The sequence below is a fragment of the Oncorhynchus kisutch genome, linkage group LG17 (assembly GCF_002021735.2).
Source record: "Oncorhynchus kisutch isolate 150728-3 linkage group LG17, Okis_V2, whole genome shotgun sequence".
NCBI classification, from domain to species: Eukaryota; Metazoa; Chordata; class Actinopteri; order Salmoniformes; family Salmonidae; genus Oncorhynchus; species Oncorhynchus kisutch.
The window spans coordinates 7,091,109-7,112,906 of NC_034190.2; the positions used below are offsets into that span (position 1 = coordinate 7,091,109).

Consider the following 21,798-nt stretch of genomic DNA (forward strand, 5'->3'; position numbering starts at 1 on the left):
TTTTTAAAATACTTGGGTGAACAGTTGGAACCATGAAAATAGAATGATTCTACTTATGATAGAGTTAGAATGTACCAACTGGGCACAGACGTCAATTCAATGTCTATTCCGCATTGGTAAAATTTCATTTTAGTAAAATAACATGGAAACAATGTTGATTCAACCTGTGTATGCCCAGTGGGTAATAGGAGCAACATTAATTCAGTGTTTAACATAACAACGAATGAAAAGGGCAGGGAGGTGTTCATGGAATTGAGAATTTGAATAGCTTACCAATAGGATCTCTATGGAGGTGTTATTTTGACAGGGAACCAAAGTGTTGGTGAGGAGACACTGAATGTTGTATCTTACTTCATGTCGCTAACACTCACGCTTTGCTGCATCTCCTCCCCTCCACCAATAGGCTGCATCTCCTCCCCTCCACCAATAGGCTGTATCTCCTCCCCTCCACCAATAGGCTGCACCGCCTCCCCTCCACCAATAGGCTGCATCTCCTCCCCTCCACCAATAGGCTGCACCGCCTCCCCTCCACCAATAGGATGCATCTCCTCCCCTCCACCAATAGGATGCATCTCCTCCCCTCCACCAATAGGCTGCATCTCCTCCCCTCCACCAATAGGCTGCATCTCCTCCCCTCCACCAATAGGCTGCATCTCCTCCCCTCCACCAATAGGATGCATCTCCTCCCCTCAACCAATAGGCTGCATCTCCTCCCCTCCACCAATAGGATGCATCTCCTCCCCTCCACCAATAGGCTGCATCTCCTCCCCTCCACCAATAGGCTGCATCTCCTCCCCTCCACCAATAGGCTGCATCTCCTCCCCTCCACCAATAGGCTGCATCTCCTCCCCTCCACCAATAGGCTGCATCTCCTCCCCTCCACCAATAGGCTGCATCTCCTCCCCTCCACCAATAGGATGCATCTCCTCCCCTCCACCAATAGGCTGCATCTCCTCCCCTCCACCAATAGGCTGCATCTCCTCCCCTCCACCAATAGGATGCATCTCCTCCCCTCCACCAATAGGCTGCATCTCCTCCCCTCCACCAATAGGCTGCATCTCCTCCCCTCCACCAATAGGATGCATCTCCTCCCCTCCACCAATAGGCTGCATCTCCTCCCCTCCACCAATAGGCTGCATCTCCTCCCCTCCACCAATAGGCTGCATCTCCTCCCCTCCACCAATAGGCTGCATCTCCTCCCCTCTCGGATTTAGAAGGTACTGTTGGACAAACATGCTGATTTAGACCCACACAGTTAAATAAAGGTTACATTAAAAATGCCTACAACCAGCGATGGCATCAACCTGTATTAGCTAGCTATGCTTGCTCTCACTCAGTACATTTATTAGCCAGTGGTGGAAAAAAAAGTACACAATCGTCATACTTGAGTAAAAGTAAAGACACCTTTAATAGAAAATGACTCGAGTGAAAGTCACCCAATAAAAATCGAATTTGAGTATTTGGTTTTAAATATACTTAGGTATCAAAAGTAAGTTTAATTGCTATCGAACATAAAAGTATAAATCATTTCACATTCCTTATATTAAGCAAACCAGACAGCACGACAGTCCTGTTATTTTAAGTCACGAATAGCCAGGGGCACACTCCCAACACTCAGACATAATTTAACAAATTATATATATATATATTATATCATAATTTACAAACGAAGCGTTTGTGTTTAGTGAGTCCGCCAGATCAGTGGCAGTAGGGATAACAGTGAAGAGGCGACTCCGGGATGCTGGCCTTCTAGGCAAAGAAAAATACATATCTCAGACTGGCCAATAAAAGATTAAGATGGGCAAAAGAACACAGACACTGGACAGAGGAACTATGCCTATAAAGCCAGCATCCCAGAGTCGCCACTTCACTGTTGTCGTTGAGACTGGTGTTTTGCAGGTAATATTTAATGAAGCTGCCTGTTGAGGACTTGTCTGTTTCTCAAACTAGACACTTTTATTTTATTTTATTTTTTATTTCACCTTTATTTAACCAGGTAGGCTAGTTGAGAACAAGTTCTCATTTGCAACTGCGACCTGGCCAAGATAAAGCATAGCAGTGTGAGCATACAACAAAGAGTTACACATGGAGTAAACAATTAACAAGTCAATAACACAGTAGAAAACAAAGGGGGGAGTCTATATACAATGTGTGCAAAAGGCATGAGGAGGTAGGCAAATAATTACAATTTTGCAGATTAACACTGGAGTGATAAATGATCAGATGGTCATGTACAGGTAGAGATATTGGTGTGCAGAAGAGCAGAAAAGTAAATAAATAAAAACAGTATGGGGATGAGGTAGGTGAAAAGGGTGGGCTATTACCAATAGACTATGTACAGCTGCAGCGATCGGTTAGCTGCTCAGATAGCTGATGTTTGAAGTTGGTGAGGGAGATAAAAGTCTCCAACTTCAGCGATTTTTGCAATTCGTTCCAGTCACAGGCAGCAGAGTACTGGAACGAAAGGCGGCCAAATGAGGTGTTGGCTTTAGGGATGATCAGTGAGATACACCTGCTGGAGCGCGTGCTACGGATGGGTGTTGCCATCGTGACCAGTGAGCTGAGATAAGGCGGAGCTTTACCTAGCATAGACTTGTAGATGACCTGGAGCCAGTGGGTCTGGCGACGGATATGTAGCGAGGGCCAGCCGACTAGAGCATACAAGTCGCAGTGGTGGGTGGTAGAAGGTGCTTTAGTGACAAAACGGATGGCACTGTGATCGACTGCATCCAGTTTGCTGAGTAGAGTGTTGGAAGCCATTTTGTAGATGACATCGCCGAAGTCGAGGATCGGTAGGATAGTCAGTTTTACTAGGGTAAGCTTGGCGGCTTGAGTGAAGGAGGCTTTGTTGCGGAATAGAAAGCCGACTCTCGATTTGATTTTCGATTGGAGATGTTTGATATGAGTCTGGAAGGAGAGTTTGCAGTCTAGCCAGACACCTAATGTACTTGTCCTCTTGCTCAGTTGTGCACCGGGGCCTCCCACTCCTCTTTCTATTCTGGTTAGAGCCCGTTTGCGTTGTTCTATGAAGAGAGTAGTACACAGCATTGTACGAGATCCTCAGTTTCTTGGCAGTTTCTCGCATGGAATAGCCGTCCTTTCTCAGAACAACGAGTTTCAGAAGAAAGTTATGTTTCTGGCCATTTAGAGCCTGTAATCGAACCCACAAATGCTGACGCTCCAGATACTCAACTAGTCTGAAGAAGGACAGTTGTATTGCTTATTTAATTAGCACACCAGTTTTTAGGTCTGCTAACATAATTGCAAAAGGGTTTTCTAATGATCAATTAGCCTTTTAAAATTATAAACTTGGATTAGCTAACACAACGTGCCATTGGAACACAGGAGTTGCTGATAATGGCCCTCTGTACACCTATGTAGATATTCCATAAAAAATCTGCCGTTTCCAGCCACAATAGTCATTTACAACATTAACAATGTCTCCACTGTATTTCTCATTTTGATGTTATTTTAATGGACAAACAAAAAAATTTGCTTTTCTTTCAAAAACAAGGACATTTCTTAGTGACCCCAAACTTTTGAACAGTAATGTGTATTTGTTTACATCCCTGTTAGTGAGCATTTCTCCTTTGCCAAGATAATCCATCCACCTGACAGGTGTGGCATATCCAGAAGCTGATTAAACTGTATGATCATTACACAGGTGCATCTTGTGCCACTCTAAAATGTGCAGTGTTGTCACACAACACAATTCCACAGATGTCTCGAGTTTTAAAGGCGCATGCTGACTGCAGGAATGTCCGACAAAGCTGTTACCAGATAATCGAATGTTCATTTCTATACCATAAGCTGCCTTCAATGTTGTTTTAAAGAATTAGGCAGTACATCGAACCGGCCTCATAACCCGCAGACCACGTGTATAGCGTTGTGTGGACGAAAGGTTTGCTGTTGGTCACGTTATAGTATGGGCAGGCATAAGCTATGGATAACAAACACAATTGCATTTTCATGTGACATAAACCACTATGTGGGATATGATATAAGCGTGTGCTTTATAAAAGGGTGACGTGCTGAAGGATGGCGTTGAGACACTTTCGCCCAAATGCACAGAAGGTCTGGAAGACTAACGCATCAAACTTGGCCTTCGTTCGTTAGGGTTGGGTTTAAAATAAAATCATGGAAATGGACAGCCATAATGATGACTTTGTGGCTGTGTTAACTAGTGACAACCAGGGGGAAGTTGAGTCCCAGTCAGGTCTTTAATATAACGGGCCATACCGTGGGGTGCTGGGCCCAGTCAGGTCTTTAATATAACGAGCCATACCGTGGGGTGCTGGGCCCAGTCAGGTCTTTAATATAACGAGCCATACCGTGGGGTGCTGGGCCCAGTCAGGTCTTTAATATAACGAGCCACACCGTGGGGTGCTGGGCCCAGTCAGGTCTTTAATATAACGAGCCATACCGTGGGGTGCTGGGCCCAGTCAGTTCTTTAATATAACGAGCCATACCGTGGGGTGCTGGGCCCAGTCAGGTCTTTAATATAACGAGCCATACCGTGGGGTGCTGGGCCCAGTCAGGTCTTTAATATAACGAGCCATACCGTGGGGTGCTGGGCCCAGTCAGGTCTTTAATATAACGAGCCATACCGTGGGGTGCTGGGCCCAGTCAGGTCTTTAATATAACGAGCCATACCGTGGGGTGCTGGGCCCAGTCAGGTCTTCTACACATTTATCCACTCCACCACTGAAAGATTCAAATGTAGGCACCTTAGTAACATATTGTAATCAAGCCCGGGTCTCCATGGGAACAGAAGAGGAATACCTGGTTCGGTGGTCTCAGGTTGGACTACTCCAAATCACCTTGGCTCTGTCACACACACACACACAAACTATCACATGTTTTGCAAGTCCATCAACCCATTTAAGTACCTCTCACACCGTACAGTAACCCCTAGAGGATGAGAGAACCTCTCACACCGTACGGTAACCCCTAGAGGATGAGAGAACTGTACGGTAACCCCTAGAGGATGAGAGAACCTCTCACACCGTACAGTAACCCCTAGAGGATGAGAGAACCTCTCACACCGTACAGTAACCCCTAGAGGATGAGAGAACCTCTCACACCGTACGGTAACCCCTAGAGGATGAGAGAACCGTACGGTAACCCCTAGAGGATGAGAGAACCTCTCACACCGTACAGTAACCCCTAGAGGATGAGAGAACCGTACGGTAACCCCTAGAGGATGAGAGAACCGTACGGTAACCCCTAGAGGATGAGAGAACCGTACAGTAACCCCTAGAGGATGAGAGAACCGTACGGTAACCCCTAGAGGATGAGAGAACCGTACGGTAACCCCTAGAGGATGAGAGAACCGTACGGTAACCCCTGAGGATGAGAGAACCTCTCACACCGTACAGTAACCCCTAGAGGATGAGAGAACCGTACGGTAACCCCTAGAGGATGAGAGAACCGTACAGTAACCCCTAGAGGATGAGAGAACTTTCATAAATGTGTAGAACGTTAATAACCATGAACACAGGCCCCTTTGGTCATTCGTTCTGCCCCTGAACAAGGCAGTTAACCCACTGTTCCTAGGCCGTTATTGAAATTAAGAATTTGTTCTTAACTGACTTGCCTAGTTAAATAAAGGTAAAATAAAAATGTATGAATGTGTTATTCAATGTGTTTCTATGGGCTACAGTAGTAAAGGCCAAATTCAATATTTTTATCAAATAATGCAAAATAAATTATACCCGAAGGGGTCCATAAACAATTCCATATGTTACCTTAGTATCTTTCGGTTACTGGCCCACTGCTCCAACCGCCAGTCTACCTGCCGCCCGCTTGAATCAAACTGGTTATTCCAGAAAATATCCAGTTTGTGTGAATAATGTTTTTTGGTGTTTCCAATTATGTATTTAGGGTCCTTACCTGACATGATTGATTTTGACATTCAGTCAAATCAAGGGGCGGATTCAATTACGCTGAACCGCAGGGCACCAGTCTATGGCCTGTGACTAGAACGGGCAAAAAGCGGTGAGTGAGGAGCGCCCTTCTCCAATCGAACAGTAACCTTGCGCTGCTCGATCATGTTGTCAACAAGGTAGTATTGTGTATCGTCCAGAAACATACAAAAGCTTTTTTCCATTACATATATGTTAGAATTTTCTAAACAGTTTTCATTTGGAAAGGCAGGTAAATCGTTATTATAAAAACCAATCCCTGTTACATGTCAAAACACAGAATCTTACTCATTACTCCACGTGCTTAATAACGCCTCTTTTGTTTTGAGCCAATTTCGCCGTAACCTGGCTCACACCCGGGAAGCGGCCCGGTTCCTAAACGAATGCAATCAACTTTCCAGGTGCAAAGCACATCTACCTGGGCGCCCAGACAGATGAATCGAATCACCCCAAGTAAACACAGGACACTGCCTTATATGTCGAAAATCCTCACCCATTGGTCAGACACACTGACGCAATTACGTGAAGGGGGAGTCTGCTACTACGCTATGTAAATCTTGTTTAAAACATTCCCGGGATATCCGAGTTTTGTGGGAGGGCCCTTCGCTGATAAACTGCATCCCGTAATTCACTGTCATTTTTCAAGCAGCAGGAGTGGCGCTTGCGACCTAATAAAATCCGTTGCATCTTCCCTGTTTTAGAAACGTATCGTTTATCAAATTGTAACGAACGGGCATGTAAGATATTAGTTTAAAGATATCCCTGATTATATATTTTTTTCTCGAATCGATGCAGATTTTGAAAAAAAAAAGTGCTCCAAAGTAGCGGAGGGACAAAAGGACATTCGAGCCTGATGATGAGAAAAGGGGGAGCCTCTGTCCCGGAGAAAGACCTAATTTCAGGGGTCGGGGGCTCCTCCATGGACACAAACCGCACAGTTCTGACCCAGTACGCCAATGCGCCGTATTATCAGATCTTAACCCCTCCGCCCTGTCCGAACCAGACTAACAATGTCGGTGTCCCAGACCCGACCGAGAGTCCGGAATACACTACCCCCATCGGTGTGTCTACAAACGGGACCGGACAGCGACCACCCCTCGGACGACACCCGGTAATTCATAACGCGATGGCTCTTTTGGCATACAATATTCCGGGCAGTCACATGAGTGCAAACAAGCCATTTTAGCTTGCTAACTAGTTAACTAACAACTATGACTTTACATTATGTTCGCTAACTAGTGAGGGCTAACCAGTGACTTATCATAGCCGACATTAAACTACCCTTATTAAACGAACGTTACTTCGCTAGTTATGGTTAGTAGTATGCAGTGCTACCTAGATTTTTAGCTTAATGCAAAACGTTTTTTATTTATTTTCATTGCAAATGTTACACGTTGACTATTTATGCATGTATGTTTAAAACCACTTGCAACGTTTCCAACTTTAATTATCCCTTTTGACAGTGGATTTATAAAGGGTCACCGAAAAGCCCTATTTAGGTCATTAGCCAGACAGCTATTTCATTATCAAGCACACGCCTTAGTTGGATAGGCAACAAACACATCGACCTAGCGAAGTATGATCTTGTTTGGCACAATAACGACCCGTCAAAAATCAATCAGCTAACTAGACATGAGTATTTCTGTTTTTCCATTATCCATGTAACGTTAGCAGGCAACTTCCTAAAGTTTTGACCTGCAGAAATGAAATCGTAAGAATAACCGCAAATCGATCATAAATACAGTCGACAGAAAAACGTGTCTTCGCTCATGTTCATTTGCTAGCTAGCATGAATATCTAAAGAACATTTATTTATTTGTTTTTAACGCCACAAGCTAGGCGGTAAACGAAGCTTGGAGGAGGATGTGGAAGAATCTTCTCCTAGTTTAGCTGTCTGTCCCACCATCCCACCAACCATCCCAATTGTAATCCTTTGCTTCAGCTGTTTTGGATCAAACTTAATTATTTACCATAGTTCCAGTTTTGTGACAAGGGACTAAAAGTGCTATCTTCCATGTATCTAATGACAATCGTAAGCGCAAACCTGAACAACTCTGCGACGACGTACCAAGATATCATTTTTGCTAGCTAACCTAGAAGTCCTACCATGAGGAAGTACACCACGTTTCAGATTCGCTGTGGTCTAAATCTGTAAGCATGCACGTGCAAACTGCATCCCCCATAAACAGCACATTTTGTGTTATGACGATTCATATTAACTCACAAGGATATTATTTATGCAAACTCAGGGAGGTGACCAGTGGAGGCTCCTCGAAGGAAGGGGAGAACCATCCTCAAGTCAATTTCGTAAAAATAGTGAAACATTTCATCCTTTTTTTTTAGATTACACTATACTAAATATATTCACATGTCACCAAATAATTGATTAAAATACTGTTTTGCAATGAAGGTCTACAGTAGCCTCAATAGCACCCAGTAGGGTAGCACCATGATGTAGCCGGAGGACAGCTAGTTTTCGTCCTCTAGGTACATTGACTTCCATACAAAATTTATGAGTTTAATGGTTCTCACCCCCTTCCATAGACTTACTCAGTAATTATGACAACTTTCAGAGGGTGTCCTCCAACCTGTCAGAGCTCTTGCAGCATGAACTGACATGTTTTCCACCCAATCAAAGGATTGGATAATTCATCTAGCGCTGAACGTATAAACTACAGCTAGCTAGCACTGCATACCTGGTGAGTAGTTGACTCAGAAAGACAAGGTTTGAACAGTTTTGAACAAATTAATACCTTCAAAAATTAAGCAAGAGCGGTAGCTATATTTTGTATTTTTTTTTGTAACTTTCACATACTTAGCTAACGAATGCATATAGCTAGTTTAGCACGCTCAAACAAAGGGAAAGGGGGGATACGTAGTCAGTTGTACTACTGAATGCATTCAACAGAGGAATGCTATGTTAGCTAGCTGGTTATGGCTAATCAACACTGGATCTCTTCCAAGTCAAAGTAAGCTTTTGGCAAGCCGGTGTAACTGCTAAATTGCTTGCTCTTGACTGTAGACTGTACTGCATGATTGTAGTGAGTTTACTACTGCGTTATTTCTTGTAGTTATGTTGAATATGTTGACAATATGGTGACAACGATGTAGGCTGTGTGTAGTTCGTTATGATAGGAAGGTTTGGCATGGAAAGCTCTTTTCGCCTGGTCACAGACAGCTGATGTGTTGTGCATTGAAGTCCACAAGCGAAGGGAAAAGGTGAGAGGAGGAGTGTGTAGATGCGAGAAGGAATTGTACAGCCATCGAAAGACCATGCTGTTTGTATGTGGCTGCTATGAACGTGAACTGTGTTTGCGTGTGATCAGGGGGTGTATTCATTCTGTTGATTCTGAGCTGGTACTTGGTTTATGAATGGTGAAATCGTCAACTAGCTTTTATGCATTTTAGTCATTTAGCAGACTGCTCTTGTCCAGCTCAAAAAGAGCACTTTAGAGTTTAAGTGCCTTTTGCTCACGGGCATCTTTCGGTTGCTGGCCCAACACTCTTAACCGCTAGGCTACCTGCTGTTAGAACTATGATGGTCACACCGGGACCCTGAACCAACATAATTCACCTCAGATTTGATCCACAGTTTCACTGTTCTGTTTTCATCCAGATTGTCACCTTGTACAAATGTTTTCTGTGTGTCAGACGAAGCGTCGGTTGGAGCTGGAGGAGAGTGATCAACAGTACACCAGTGAGACGACCACTGGCTCCAGAGCTAAGCGAGCCACCACGCTCTCCCTCAGAGGACCCAAGAGTAAGGGGGGGGGGGGCATTATGCGGGTGGTTTAGTTACCATGGGATTCATTGACATTTTAATCATGAAGCAGAAGCTCTCATCCAGGGTGAGTTATTTGAAAAAATATATAAATGACGGCCTAGGAACAGTGGGTTAACTGCCTTGTTCAGGGGTAGAACGACAGATTTGTACCTTGTCACCTCAGGGATTCAATCTTGCAACCTTATGGTTAACTAGTCCAATGCTCTAACCACCTGCAGCCTGTTACGCGAATGCAGTAAGACGCCAAGGTAAGTTTCTAGCTATCATTAAACTTATAAAAACAATCAATCAATCATAATCACTATTTATAACTACACATGGTTGATGATATTACTAGTTTATCTAGCGTGTCCTGCGTTGCATATAATCGATGTGGTGCGCATTTGCGGAAAAAGGACTATCGTTGCTCCAACGTGTACCTAACCATAAACATCAATGCCTTTCTTATTAAAATCAATACACAGAAGTATATATTTTAAAACCTGCATATTTAGCTAAAAGAAAGGTTCGCAGGCAATATTAACCAGGTGAAATTGTGTCACTTCTCTTGCATTCATTGCAAGCAGAGTCAGGGTATATGCAACAGTTTGGGCCGCCTGGCTCATTGTGAACTAATTTGCCAGACTTTTACGTAATTATGACATAACATTGAAGGTTGTGCAATGTAACAGCAATATTTAGACTGATGGATGCCACCCGTTAGATAAAATACGGAACGGTTCCGTATTTCACTGAAAGAATAAACATTTTGATTTCGAAATTATAGTTTCCGGATTCAACCATATTAATGACCAAAGGCTCGTATTTCTGTGTGTTATGTTATAATTAAGTCTATGATTTAATAGAGCAGTCTGACTGAGCGATGGTAGGCACCAGCAGGCTCGTAAGCATTCATTCAAACTTTCGTGCATTTTGCCAGCAGCTCTGCTGTTTATGACTTCAAGCCGATCAACTCCCGAGATTAGGCTGGTGTAACCGATGTGAAATGGCTAGCTAGTTAGCAGGGTGCGCGCTAATAGAGTTTCAAACGTCACTCGCTCTGAGACTTGGAGTAGTTGTTCCCCTTGCTCTGCATGGGTAACGCTGCTTCGAGGGTGGCTGTTGTCGATGTGTTCCTGGTTCGAGCCCAGGTAGCGGCGATGAGAGGGACGGAAGCTGGACTGTTACACTGGCAATACTAAAGTGCCTATAAGAACATCCAATAGTTAAAGGTTAATGAAATACAAATGGTATAGAGGGAAATAGTCCTATAATTCCTCATTGCACTTCCTAAGGCTTCCACTAGATGTCAACAGTCTTTAGAACCTTGTTTGATGCTTCTACTGTGAAGGAGGGGGGAATAGGAGCTGAATGTGTCAGGGGTCTGGCAGAGTGCCATGAGCTGATCACGCGTGCTCATGTGAGTTAGCGCTGTTCCATCGCATTTCTACAGACAAAGGAAACCTCCGGTTGAAACATTATTGAAGATTAGGATGTTTTTATCATAAAAGATTGATTCTATACTTCTTTTGACATGTTTCTAAGAACTGTAATATGACTTTTTGTCTGAACCTTCACCTGGACTTGCCCGCGCATCATGAGGATTGTGTACTAAACTTTTTGTCTGAACCTTCACCTGGACTTGCCCGCGCATCATGAGGATTGTGTACTAAACGCGCAAACAGAAAGGAGGTATTTGGACATAATGATGGGCTTTATCGAACAAATCAAACATTTATTGTGGAACTCGGATTCCTGGGAGTGCATTCTGATGAAGATCATCAAAGGTAAGTGAATATTTATAATGCTATTTCTGACTTCTGTTGACTCCACAACATGGCGGATATCTGTATGGCTTGTTTTGTTGTCTGAGCGCTGTACACAGATTATTGCATGGTTTGCTTTTTCGGTAAAGCTTTTTGAAATCTGACACAGCGGTTGCATTAAGGAGAAGTGGATCTAAGATTCCATGCATAACACTTGTATCTTTTATCAATTTTTATTATGAGTATTTCTGTAAATTGATGTGGCTCTCTGCAAAATCACCGGATGTTTTGGAACTACTGAAAACGCGCCAATGTAAACTAAGATATTTGGATACAAATATGAACTTTATTGAACAAAACATACATGTATTGTGTAACATGAAGTCCTATGAGTGCCATCTGATGAAGATCATCAAAGGTTAGTGATTAATTTTATCTCTATTTCTGCTTTTTGTGACTCCTCTTTGGCTGGAAAAATGGCTGTTTTTCTGTGACTAGGTATTGACCTAACATAATCGTTTGGTGTGCTTTAGTCGTAAAGCCTTTTTGAAATCGGACACTGGCTGGATTTACAAGTTTATCTTTAAAATGGTGTGAAATAATATGTTTGAGGAATTTTAATTATGGGATTTCTGTTTTGAATTTGGCGCCCTGCACTTTCACTGGCTGTTGTTGACGTGGGATGCTACCGTCCCACATATCCCAGAGAGGTTTTAACTAACCCATCTCCTCTCTCTCCAGCTCCCCCCTCCACGTTAGAGAAGACCAGGTATGACACATCTCTAGGCCTCCTGACCCAGAAGTTTGTCCAGCTGCTGGCCCAGTCCAGTGACGGGGTAGTGGACCTCAACGGGGCCGCGGAGTCCCTCAAGGTGAAGAAGAGACGCCTCTATGACATCACCAACGTCCTGCAGGGGGTGCATCTCATCAAGAAGAAGTCTAAGAACAACATCCAATGGATGTGAGTGGGGGGGGGGGGGTCTGTCTCTGTCTATGATCTTCATACACAGCTGCCTGGTTAGAAATTCTACATAGTTGGTGCCCTAACGCCGCAAGATATCCCAGCCATTAAGATGGGGGTAGGCATGACGATGCCAAATGTGTATATAAACTCAGCAAAAAAAAAAAGAAACGTCCTCACTGTCAACTTTTCTTTTTTTTTTCAGCAAACTGAACATGTGTAAATATTTGTATGAACATAAGATTCAATAACTGAGACATAAACTGAACAAGTTCCACAGACATGTGACTAAACAGAAATGGAATAATGCGTCCCTGAACAAAGGGGTGGTCAAAAGTAACAGTCAGTATCTGTTGTGGTCACCAGCTGCATTAACGTCACTAGGGTAGGGGGCATCATTTGGAATTTTGGATGAAAAGTGTGCCCAAATTAAACTGCCTGCTACTCAGGCCCATAAGCTAGGATATGCATACATTTTAGTAGATTTGGATAGAAAACACTCTGAAGTGTGTTGAACTGTTAAAATAATGTCTGAGTATAACATAACTGATATGGCAGGTGAATACCTGAGGAAAATCCAACCAGGAAGTACTTTTTATATTGAAAGGCTTTTTTCCCCCATTGAAATCCTATCCACCATACAATGACTTTAGGACCCAGTTCACGATCTCTATGGCTTCCTCAACATATGACCAGTCTTTAGGCATTGTTTCAGGCTTTTACTCTGAAAAGTGAGGGAGATACACCACTTTCAATGAGAGGACAGTGGACATTTCCACACATGAACCAAGCACGTGATCGGGAGTGCGCATTTCTTGTTTACCTTTTCCATTGACAAAGCTTTTGTCCTGTTGAAATATTATTGTTATTTATGACAAAAATAACCTGAGGGTTGATTTTAAACATGGTTTGACATGTTTCTAATATTTTATTGTACTTTTCTGACTTTTCATCTTGGTGTTGAGAGCTCGCATTGCGCCTTTTTTGAGGTATTTGTACATAAAGATGAACTTTATCGAACAAAACAAACATTTGTTGCCTAACATGGAGACCTGGGAGTGCCATCTGATGAAGATCATCAAAGGTTAGTGACTAATTTAATCGCTATTTCTGACTTTTGTGTGCCCTCTCCTTGGCTGGAAAATGGCTGTATGGTGTTCTGTGACTAGGTGCTGACCTAACATAATCGCATGGTGTGCTTTCGCCGTAAAGCTTATTTGAAATCACACTCTGGCTGGATAAACAAGAAGTGTATCTTTACAATGGTGTATAATACTTGTATGCTTGAGGAATTTTAATTATGGGATTTCTGTTTAGAATTTTGCGCCCTGCAATTTCACTGGCTGTTGTCGAGGTGGGAAGCTAGCGTCAGACAGGTTAAGTACTGCAGTGCATCTCCTCATGGACTGCACCAGATTTGACAGTTCTTGCTGTGAGATGTTACCCCAGTCTTCCACCAAGGCACCTGCAAGTTCCTGGACATTTCAGGGGGGAATGACCCTTGCCCTCACCCTCCGATCCAACAGGTCCCAGACGTGCTCAATGGGATTGAGATCCGGGCTCTCCGCAGGCCATGGCAGAACACTGACATTCCTGTCTTGCAGGAAATTACGCACAGAACAAGCAGTATGGCTGGTGTCATGCTGGAGGGTCATGTCAGGATGAGCCTGCAGGAAGGGTACCACATGAGGGAGGAGGACGTATTCCCTGTAATGCACATTGTTGAGATGACGACAAGCTCAGTCCGATGATGCTGTGAAACACCGCCCCAGACCATGACGGACCCTCCAACTCCAAATCGATTCCGCTCCAGAGTACAGGCCTCAGTGTCACGCTCATTCCTTCGACGATAAACGCAAATCTGGCCATCACCCTATGGTGAGACAAAACCGCGACTCGTCAGTGAAGAGCACTTTTTGCTAGTCCTGTCTGGTCCAGCGACAGTGGGTTTGTGCCCATAGGCGACGTTGTTGCCGGTGATGTCTCATGAGGACCTGCCTTACAACAGGCCTACAAGCCCTCAGTCCAGCCTCTCTCAGCCTATTGCAGACAGTCTGAGCACTGATGGAGGGATTGTGCGTTCCTGGTGTAAATCGGGCAGTTGTTGTTGCCATCCTGTACCTGTCCTGCAGGTTTTATGTTCGGACGTACCAATCCTGTGTAGGTGTTGTTACACGTGGTCTGCCACTGCGAGGACGATCAGCTGTCCGTCCTGTCTCCCTGTAGCGATGTCTAAGGCGTCTCACAGTACGGACATCACAATTTATTGCCCTGGCCACATCTGCAGTCCTCATGCCCTCCTTGCAACATGCCTAAGGCACGTTCATGCAGATGAGTAGGGACCCTGGATCTTTCTTTTGTGTTTTTCAGAGTCAGTAGAAAGACCTCTAGTGTCCTAACTGTGACCTTAATTGTCTACCGTCTGTAAGCTGTTAGTGTCTTATTAACGAATGTTCCGCAGGTGCATGTTCATTCATTGTTTATTTGTCATTGAACCAGTATGGGAAACAGTGTTTAAACCCTTTACAATGAACATCTGTGAAGTTATTCAGATTTTTGCAAATTATCTTAGATAGACAGGGTCCTGAAAAAGGGACGTTTCTTTTTTTGCTGAGTTTATATATATATATATATATATATATATATATATTTACCAAAACAAAATATGGGGGATTTTAAATGATGCAGACAATTACATTGATGGAAGCAACAATCTATCCTCAAAATGGAAACAGTGTTTAAACCCTTTTACAATGAAGATCTGTGAAGTTATTTGGATTTATACGAATTCTTTGAACGACGTTTTTTATTTTGTATTTTTACATGTCACAGGGAAACTCAAGTGTGTGAAATGTGTTGACTGTTTTGTTTCTGCATTTGTGAGTGTTAAATGTGTTCTCTCCTCTGCGTGTATTAACCAGTGGTGTGAAGTACTTAAGTAAAAAATACTTTAAAGTACTACTTAAGTACTTGTAGTTGTACTTCACTATATATTTTTCTCAACTTTTCCTTTTACCTCACTACCATTCCTAAAGAAAATAATTAATTTTTTACTCTTGTACATTTTCCCTGAAACCCAAAAAGTACACATTACATTTTGAATGTTTAGCATGACACGAAAAGGGTCCAATTCACACACTTATCAAGAGAGAAATCCCTGGTCATCCCTACTGCCTCTGATCTGACAGACTCACCAAACACACATCCTTCATTTGTAAATTATATGTTGGCGTGTGACCCTGGCTTTCTGTAAATTTAAGAAAAACCAGAATATAGCACCATCTGGGTTAAATATTATAAGGAATTTTAAACAATTTGTACTTTTATATTTTGATACTTAATTAAGTTCATTTTAGCAATTACATTTACTTTCGATACTTAAGTAACTATAAAACCAAATACTATTAGACTTTTTTACTCCAACACTATTTTACTGGGTGACTTTTACTCCAACACTATTTTACTGGGTGACTTTTACTTGAGTCATTTTCTATTAAGGTATCTTTACTTTTACTACAGTTTGACAATTGGGTACTTTTTCCACCAATGGTATTAACTTGTGCTGTTCTCGTGTGTGTGTAGGGGCTGTAGCCTGTCTCCACAGGGAGTGGCCAGGGTCCAGACCCCTGGCTCTGTGGGTGAAGAGCTACTGGAGTTGGCCCAGGAGGAGAAGAGACTGGATGAACTCCTACACATCTCTACACGCATCGTCCAACAGATAACGGAAGACACACCCACAAGGAAATAGCCTTCCATTAACAGGCCTGCTGTGTTTGAGGTGTGTGTGTGTGTGTGTTGTCTGTGTGTGTGAATGACTACTCTTTCCTTAACCCCTGGGTATGTTTGCATACATATCGTATGAGGATGTGAAGAGGATTCCTAGTCTCAAGGACCAGACGGTCATTGTGGTCAAAGCCCCTGCTGAAACCAGACTAGAGGTGCAAGACCCTGCAGAGGTACACACACACACACTGATCATGGTTGATGTTCTCTTTATTCCCTGCAGTTGGCTTTTGAATTGCTGAAATACTGAAATGATTGATTTGTTGATTGTCCAATCAGAGTCTCCAGGTCCACCTGAGCAGTACCCAGGGTCCAATAGAAGTGTTCCTTTGCTCTGATGACCACGCCACCTCCTCCACGCTGAACAACGTGGCACTGAATGGAAAAGGACATCCCTCTTCATCGTATGTCAATGGAAACTCCTCTTTGTCCGTCTTCAAGGTGTCACAAGGTGAGCCCATACACCTTGACATCGCATCATTATCTATCTGTCCCATTATGGCGTCTGAGAGAGCACGGGCAGCACCAGTGAGGCCATCTCCATTTTGAAGTAGTACATTTGTTTCTGCTACTAGAGCGACCTAGTAGCCTAGCGGTTAAGAGCGTTGGGCCAGTAACCGAAAGGTTGCTGGTTCTAATCCCCGAGACGGCTAGGGGAAAAATCTCTGTGCCCTTGAGCAAGGCACTTAACCCATAGGAAGTCCCGCCCAGTTTACTACTTCAAAATGGTCCTCAATGGTGCTGCCCATGCTAAAACCGGCTTTTGGGCACTAGAGTCCTCTGTGGTTGGTTGGTTGGGTGAACTACTCCTTCAAAGCACTCGCTCTGCCCCTTTCTCTCTCTCTCTCTGCCCCTTTCTTTCTGCACCTCTCTTCAATCTTTCTCTCCATTTCACCAGGGGGTAATAACTCCACCGATAGCGCCAGTATCAGTTTCTCCAACGCCCTGTCCAGGCTCCCAGCATGCTCAGCAGTGACAGTGACCCCTGTCTCCCTCCCCCTCCAGAATGTCGACCAGGAGCCCTTTGTCTCCCTCTCTCCCTCCCTCCTCTTTGAGGAGGATGACAACATGCTCAGCCTGGGGGAAGACAACTTGTTCTCCTACGACCTGGACAAGCTTCCACTGGAAGACCTGCTCTGTAACTGAGTGAAATGGAAACTCAGCGGCCATTTTGGAGCCATGTTATTGGCCCAGATGTATGGCCCCAATGTGGTCATTTACAGTATAATGAACTGATGTATCCTATAGCCCAGTGGTTTCAGTTTCCATTTTGGAGCAATGCTTTTTCTTGACTTCCTGGACTGGATCGCTCATAGAGGACCTGCTGTGTAATTGACCTTGAATGTGAAAATACCTGTTCTTGGTATAGATGTGAAGGAAGTAAGCCAACGTTGCCATCCGGACAAATGTGGCAGGCCAGCACAAACACAAGCTGGCTAGAGGGGGAGAATTCTGTGGCTGAACGAACAGACAAACCCCTTCTCAAAGAGTGTCTTTCTGGTTAGACCTGCACTGACAGGCAAACCAACATTCTCTAAACAATCTCTCACTCCCCAAAGCAGACCGTTATGTCTTCTGGATGAACTGTTCCCATATCTTCCACTGTGTGACTGTTATCAGTCAACCTGTGTTTAATAATGTAATGTAGTGGACCCTACCTGACTAGGTCCTGGTTCACCAGAAGCGGGCAGACCTCATATATCTAGGCCCCAGGTTGTTGACGTCTGCCTGGGCGTCGATGGTACGTGAGTCCCTTGGTCTTCCACATGGAGCCTTCTGACCCAATATGGGGAAGAGACTCACTGGGATTGTTAGGATAACAATAAGTATGTAGTGAGAGATGGCCCTAGGGATTGCATCCCAAATGGCACCCTATTCCCTATATAGTGCACTACTTTTTTATCAGGGCTCTGTTCAGAAGTAGTGCACTATATAGGGAATGGGGTGCCATTTGGTGTCGAGCATGTAGGGAATGGGGTGCCACTTTGGTGTCGCGCATGTAGGGAATGGGGTGCCATTTTGGTGTCGCGCATGTAGGGAATGGGGTGACATTTTGGTGTCGAGCATGTAGGTAATGGGGTGCCATTTTGGTGTCGAGCATGTAGGGAATGGGGTGCCATTTTGGTGTCGAGCATGTAGGGAATGGGGTGCCATTTTGGTGTCGAGCATGTAGGGAATGGGGTGCCATTTTGGGATCATCCTTTTCCTAATCACTTGCTGTATCTTTAGTTGTATCTATTTTAGGAGAGTGTTATATTGCTTGTTCCCTACTGCCACCCGTAGCCTCTGTTGAGTCCTGTATATTGAAGCAATGTTCCTCCTTACCACCAGTAACACACACCCATGCGCACACACACACACACACCCATGCACACACACACACACACACCCATGCACACACACACACCCATGCACACACACACACACACACACCCATACACACACACACACACACCCATGCACACACACACACACACACACCCATGCACACACACACACACACCCATGCACACACACACACACACACACCCATGCACACACACACACACACACACACACCCATGCACACACACACACACACCCATGCACACACACACACACCCATGCGCACACACACACACCCATGCGCACACACACACCCATGCGCACACACACACACCCATGCGCACACACACACCCACACACCCACGCGCACACACACACACACCCACACCCATGCGCACACACACACACACACCCATGCGCGCACACACACACACACCCATGCACACACACACACACACACCCATGCACACACACACACACCCATGCACACACACACACACCCATGCACACACACACACACCCATGCACACACACACACACACACACCCATGCACACACACACACACACCCATGCACACACACACACACACACACCCATGCACACACCCATGCACACACACACACACACACCCATGCACACACACACACACACACACACACCCATGCACACACACACACACACCCATGCACACACACACACACCCATGCGCACACACACACACCCATGCGCACACACACACCCATGCGCACACACACACACCCATGCGCACACACACCCACACACCCACGCGCACACACACACACACCCACACCCATGCGCACACACACACACACACCCATGCGCGCACACACACACACCCATGCACACACACGCACACGCACACACCCATGCACACACACGCACACACCCATGCACACACACGCACACACCCATGCACACACACACACACACCCATGCACACACACACACACACACACACCACACACACCCATGCACACACACACACACACCCATGCACACACACACACACCCATGCGCACACACACACCCATGCGCACACACACACCCACACACCCATGCGCACACACACACCCACACACCCACGCGCACACACACACACCCACACCCATGCGCGCACACACACACACACCCATGCGCGCACACACACCCATGCACACACCCATGCACACACACGCACACGCACACACCCATGCACACACCCATGCACACGCACACACCCATGCACACACACACACCCATGCACACGCACACACCCATGCACACACACACACACACACACACACACACACACACACACACCCATGCACACACACACACACACACACACACCCATGCACACACACACACACACCCATGCACACACACACACACCACCTTGCGCGCACACACACACACCCCCATGCACACACACACACATGCACACAGACACACTCATGGCTTCATGTTTGTTTCTCAGGGCTCACCAAATAGATTTTTACTTATTTATTTCTTTACCTTTTTTATTTTACTAGGCAAGTCAGTTAAGAACAAATTCTTATTTTCAATGACGGCCTAGGAACAGTGGGTTAACAGCCTGTTCAGGGGCAGAACGCCAGATTTGTACCTTGTCAGCTCGGGGATTTGAACTAGTAACACTCACAACCGAGTTCCAAACTGCCTCTGGAAGCAACATCAGCACAATAACTGTTCGTAAGGAGCTTCATGAAGTGTGTTTCCTTGGCCGAGCAGCCGCACACAAGCCTAAGATCACCATGTGCAATGCCAACCAATGGCTGGAGTGGTGTAAAGCTCGCCGCCATTGGACTCTGGAGAAGTGGAAACACGTTCTCTGGAGTGATGAATCACGCTTCACCATCTGGCAGTCCGACAAACTAATCTGGGTTTGGCGGATGACAGGAGAATGCTACCTGCCCCGATGCATAGTGTCAGCTGTAATGTTTGGTGGAGAAGGAATAATGCTCTGGGTCTGTTCGTGGTTCGGGCTAGCCCCCTTAGTTCCAATGAAGGGAAATTGTAACTTCTAACTTTGTGGCAACAGTTTGGGGAAGGCCCTTTCCTGTTTCAGCAGAACCCCCATGCACAAAGCGAAATCCATCCAGGAATGGTTTGTCGGTATGGAAGAACTTGACTGTCCTCCACAGAGCCCTGACCTCATCCCCATCGAACACTTTTGGGATGAATTGGAAGGCCGACTGCAAGCCAGGCCTAATCGCCCCAACATCAGTGCCCGACCTCACTAATGCTCTTGCGGCTGAATGGAAGCAAGTCCCAGCAGCAATGTTCCAACATCTAGTGGAAAGCCCTCCCAGAGTATTGGAGGCTGTTATGGCAGCAAAGGGGGGACCAACTCCATTTTTATGCCCATGATTTGGAGTGTTTGACAAGCAGGTGTCCACAAACTTTTGATTGTGTGTTTTAGTACCAGTCAAAAGCTTAGACACCTACTCCTTCCAGGATTTTTCTTTTAAATTGACTATTTTCTACATTGTAGAATATTGATGAAGACATCAAAACGATGAATAACAAGGAATAAGGAATAATGTAGTAACCAAGAGTGTTAAACAAAATATGTCATTAAGGCTGGTAGCTCTTAATGAACTTATCCTCTGCAGCAGAGGTAACTCTGGGTCTTCCTTTCCTGTGGTGGTCCTCATGAGAGCCAGATTCATTATCGCGCTTGATGGATTTTGTAACTGCTCTTGATGAAACTTTCAAAGTTCTTGAAATTTTCTGGATTGACTGACCTTCATGTCTTAAAGTAATGGACTGTCAGTTCTTCTGACTTAGCCCTATTTAGTAAAACACCATCTTCTGTACACTCCTACTTTGTCACAAATGCATTAAAAAGAAAGAATTTCCACAAATCAACTTTTAACAAGGCGCACCTGTTAATTGAAATGTATTTCAGGTGACTACTTCATAAAATTGGTTGAGAGAATGCCAAGAGTGTGCAAAGCTGTCAAGGAAAATGGTGGCTACTTTCAAGAATCTGAAATATAAAATATATTTTGTTTAATCAGGGATTCATGTTTTGATTTCCTGAAAAGAAACCACTACTAAAGGACACCAATAAGAAGAGACTTGCTTGGAATCGAGAAGCAAGAGCAATGGACATGAGACTGGTGGAAATGTGTCATTTTGGTGTGATGAATCCAAATGTGAGCTTTTTGGTTCCAACGGCCGTGTCTGAACTGCAGAGTAGATGAACGGATGATCTCCGCATGTGGTTCCCACCGTGAGGCATGGAGGAGGAG

At 44.7% G+C, this 21,798-nt stretch overlaps 2 protein-coding genes across 2 annotated transcripts; both read left to right on the forward strand.

Annotated features, from left to right (window-relative positions):
• The first annotated feature begins 6,513 nt into the window (after positions 1-6,513).
• Positions 6,514-16,190, forward strand: LOC109881809 (transcription factor E2F3-like). The gene is made up of 4 exons (XM_031795043.1): positions 6,514-7,035; positions 9,576-9,684; positions 12,195-12,414; positions 15,997-16,190. Exons 1-4 carry the CDS (start codon positions 6,778-6,780, stop codon positions 16,160-16,162), a joined length of 753 nt encoding a protein of 250 aa, XP_031650903.1. The 5' UTR covers positions 6,514-6,777; the 3' UTR covers positions 16,163-16,190.
• Positions 16,191-16,234: 44 nt separating this feature from the next.
• On the forward strand, positions 16,235-18,631 carry LOC116354509 (transcription factor E2F3-like). The gene is made up of 3 exons (XM_031795044.1): positions 16,235-16,370; positions 16,477-16,648; positions 17,096-18,631. The coding sequence occupies exons 1-3, from the start codon at positions 16,254-16,256 to the stop codon at positions 17,341-17,343; spliced, it is 537 nt and encodes a 178-aa protein (XP_031650904.1). The 5' UTR covers positions 16,235-16,253; the 3' UTR covers positions 17,344-18,631.
• The last annotated feature ends 3,167 nt before the right edge of the window (positions 18,632-21,798 follow it).